Source organism: Perissodus microlepis, chromosome 17 (assembly GCF_051167445.1).
Source record: "Perissodus microlepis isolate ML-2025 ecotype Zambia chromosome 17, ASM5116744v1, whole genome shotgun sequence".
In the NCBI taxonomy this organism is placed as follows: domain Eukaryota; kingdom Metazoa; phylum Chordata; class Actinopteri; order Cichliformes; family Cichlidae; genus Perissodus; species Perissodus microlepis.
Window position 1 is genome coordinate 35,215,517 of NC_140477.1, and position 3,440 is coordinate 35,218,956.

Here is a 3,440-nt window from a genome sequence, read left to right on the forward strand (position 1 = left end):
TTACATGTTGCAGAACAGATGTAGCCTCATGTCATTGTGATGTAAAACATGAATAGGAAACATGAGGACATCAGCTTGTAAGCTATAAGTACATGAACAAACTGTAAATGACTTCTGGTTCAAAATAGCCTACCATCTTTTACTCTTAGTTCATCTATAGATTCAGCATCAAAAGTAACAAATTCTTGACTTTGACATAATTATGACATTTACGGGTCAATGTGAAGCACTTCTGTTTGAACTGAGGTGGAAAATGGGTGCAGCTACTCTGCTGTATAGGAGGAGGTGTTGTTGCATTGTGCATCTCCCATAGTGGGATTTATAATAAAAGAACACCAGAGGTCTGGACCCTGTTAAAGTGATGAATATATAACACCATCATAATCTCATGTAAGCTTGTCTACTATGTGCAATGATCACAACTTGCAAAAATAAAAAAACTGAATCCAAACAGCCTCAACAAATCAAGAGTTTATGAAAGGATGGCAGGTGAATGATACAGAAGTAAATATCTGACAGCATTCTAGTAGTTATGCATGTTGTTGCTGAATCACTTAAGTTGTAATCACAATAAAACAATCAATTATTTTCCCACGTGAATTTTTCCATTGTTGACATAATGCTGATCAGTTTTTACATTGTTTTATGCGACAGAAGAGAAAAGACTACAACCACTAGCAAAAACATTTCAGGATGGTCCCATAGTCAGTCACGACCCACAGATTGCCACGATCATAGCTCACATGGCTGATGCGAGAGGGCATTGGTATTTTGGTCCAGCTCGTGCCTTGTGGAGTGTTGCTGTCGATGCCTTGTCTGTAGAGAGAAGACATTGATACTTAAATCATTGGATCTGTTTTATTTGTGCAATTGAGGTTTTGGCCTCAGCTCCTCGCCATATTATCTATCCTGAGTTAAGAGTTGTAAGTCTCATGGTTGCTCGGTCTGGTGACCCAAATATAATGTTTTTGATTATTTCATGTTCTGTGATTTGGGGGTTTCTCATGGTCTAGTCTGTTGCATTTCTAGCTCCTTTGGTTATTCCTTAGTATTTTTGGTGATTTCTAGTCTTTAGATTTTGTTAATGTTCTGTGTTACATCTAGTTATCTAGGTTTCTATGTTCGTGTATTTCCTGTTTTACTTTGGTAGTCTCATGTCCTGTGTTAGAGTTTTCTGGTTTGCTTCCTTCCTGTCTCGTGTGTCAGATTAGGTTAAGCTGAGTCTCTCTTCTGTATTTATTGTGTGTTTTCCTTTGTTCTTTGTCGGGTCGTCTGCATTTCCTCTGCTCTTCTTCACTCCACATTTTCAGGTTTCAGGTTTTCTAGTTCAATGTTTCAAGTTTCATGTTCACCTTTTCCCAGTTTAGGTTTTGTTAGTTTCCTTTCTGCCATTTGTTTTGTAATATTTGTTGCAGCCCTAAATAAAGGCTTGCTTTCTGTTAACATCCACCTCCCTCTCCATTTGGGTCCGCATTCTCTTCTCTCCACGCCGTCTGCCTTAGCAGGCGTGACAGGAAGAGGTAAATATGTTTAACAGATGTGAAAAATGAGATTTCTATGATTTCTTTTAAGTGAACACCTAAATGTATTATAGAGGAGAGACAGATCATTCAAAGAATCCACAACTGAAATCTGAAAATTCTGTAACGACAAAAATCACCAGAGGAGAATAATTTATGAGTTACAGAAACTATGATGATTATAAGTAAACATTACTAGTTTTCTTTTGTAGCATTTGACTGGTGATTCTACACATGAACATTTTATGGCTCAGTGATCATTACAATGAAAGTCGCTTCTAGAAAGATTTAAGCACAAATTGCCTTTGTGAGCAATTTGTTATTCATTTGTGGAGAGGTCATTCTAAGGTTGAAGAGCAAAATAGTGGTTGATCCATTGCATGGATAACAACAGAGGAGTCAAAAACATAATAACCTGATTCAAACAGAGACTGAAAGAGTCAAAGCAAAAAGAAAGAAAGAAGAAAGAAAGAACAGAAATACTGCCAGGGCTAGTTAAAATGCTATCAGACTAGATTAAGTGTTTACCTTTGGAAGACATCTCCATCTTTAGTTACAACAAAGACGCTTCCATCAGTCCCAATTTCAACCTCTACTGCAAGACCATCCATTTGTATCCAGCCACTGATGCCACAGGTGCTCGGTATTACTTTCTGTCATGAAAAGCAAATGTGGTGAGATGTCTTGATCATACAAGTAACAACACAAATGATCATTAAAATAAAAAAGAATTTACTGTGAAGTAGATGTTTTGAACTGAGTTCACTCCCCAGCATCCATATTTTGAACTGCAACTGAAATACATTAAAAGCCCTGGCAGGGTTGTCCAGCTCAGGGTGCTCTGTTTCCTGTAGGCTGAGGCAATGGTGCTTTTCAGACAGTGGATGGTGGAGGTGTCGGTAACTCCCACCACCTGACCATCACCTCCAGCATCCACCTGCTGTAAACTCTCACCTGAAGACACACAGAGGTACAGATCATTCATTCAAACAGCTGCTACTGTGCACACTCTACTGTCTTAAGTCTGTGATAAAGCTCACCATTTGCAAAAACAAAGCTGCCAGCTACGTATTTGTAGACCCTGTTGTTGAGGTCAACACCCCAGATTCCTGCAGGTCCCACTGAGACATGCTTCAGGTTGAGTGAGCCCATTTTGTACCACTGTGATCCAAGCAGAAAGTATGCATAATTATTGCCGTCTGTCATCACGACGTTCCCCTGTCCAGCATCAATCTGTACAGCAGGAAACTGTTGTGGACCCTCAGTGCAAGTGCAGCCTGTGAAGAAAAAAGCACAAGTTAACTCAATCCATGATGTATCAGTTTTAAAGGGAACTTTTTGTTTTGCTCTATTTATTTTACCTTCATTGGCTTCAATGAAGGTAAAATGTGCAGTGTCACATTTTAAAATCAGGACTTACCATGACTGACACACAGGTACCTCAGCACCAACAAGAACACTGCAAAAGATTTCATATTGTCTCTGAGTCTGTTTGCTAAAGGAATGAATCTCTGTATCTTTGTTGAGCTACTGCCCTGTGATATGTGTGTTACTTTTATAGCACGCTGACACATTCGAACTATGAGACTGAACTGGTTTTTCAGAAAGTTCCACAGAACTAATAAAGAAGGAAATGTTTTAGCATTTACTTGAAACTAAAGACAAGAACTGATAACTTCCTGGAGTTAATTTACTGAAATCTACAGTAGATTTAAATACCCACGAACCCTTTAAGTCTAATAGATTGCTGTTTTGTTAATAGTAAAACAACAGCATATGTTGTTTACATCTGATGCAGCCAAACAATCTACTAAGTACATCCTAACTATCTGCAGTGCTTAATCTGCAGTAGCATGATACTGTAACGGACTGGGTTACAAGTTAGTTGACTGTTGTGTTATCAGTGTTTTGTGTTCAGAA

The 3,440-nt window shown here is 38.5% G+C and overlaps 1 protein-coding gene across 1 annotated transcript; it reads right to left on the reverse strand.

The window, feature by feature from the left end:
* Nucleotides 1-451: 451 nt before the first annotated feature.
* LOC146369996 (fish-egg lectin-like) lies at nt 452-3,083 on the reverse strand. Its single transcript, XM_084910408.1, has 5 exons — nt 2,941-3,083; nt 2,561-2,797; nt 2,257-2,474; nt 2,049-2,173; nt 452-816 (listed from the first exon to the last, which is right to left on the reverse strand). Exons 1-5 carry the CDS (start codon nt 2,993-2,995, stop codon nt 675-677), a joined length of 777 nt encoding a protein of 258 aa, XP_084766534.1. The 5' UTR covers nt 2,996-3,083; the 3' UTR covers nt 452-674.
* Nucleotides 3,084-3,440: the final 357 nt, after the last annotated feature.

Excerpts from the sequence above, each read along its gene's own strand:
- LOC146369996 (XM_084910408.1), bottom strand. The coding sequence starts at position 2,995 with ATGAAATCTTTTGCAGTGTTCTTGTTGGTGCTGAGGTACCTGTGTGTC. Across the intron at positions 2,798-2,940 it reads GTACCTGTGTGTCAGTCATG|GCTGCACTTGCACTGAGGGT; the intron begins GTAAGTCCTGAT and ends TTTTCTTCACAG. Across the intron at positions 2,475-2,560 it reads CAGCTTTGTTTTTGCAAATG|GTGAGAGTTTACAGCAGGTG; the intron begins GTGAGCTTTATC and ends GTGTGTCTTCAG.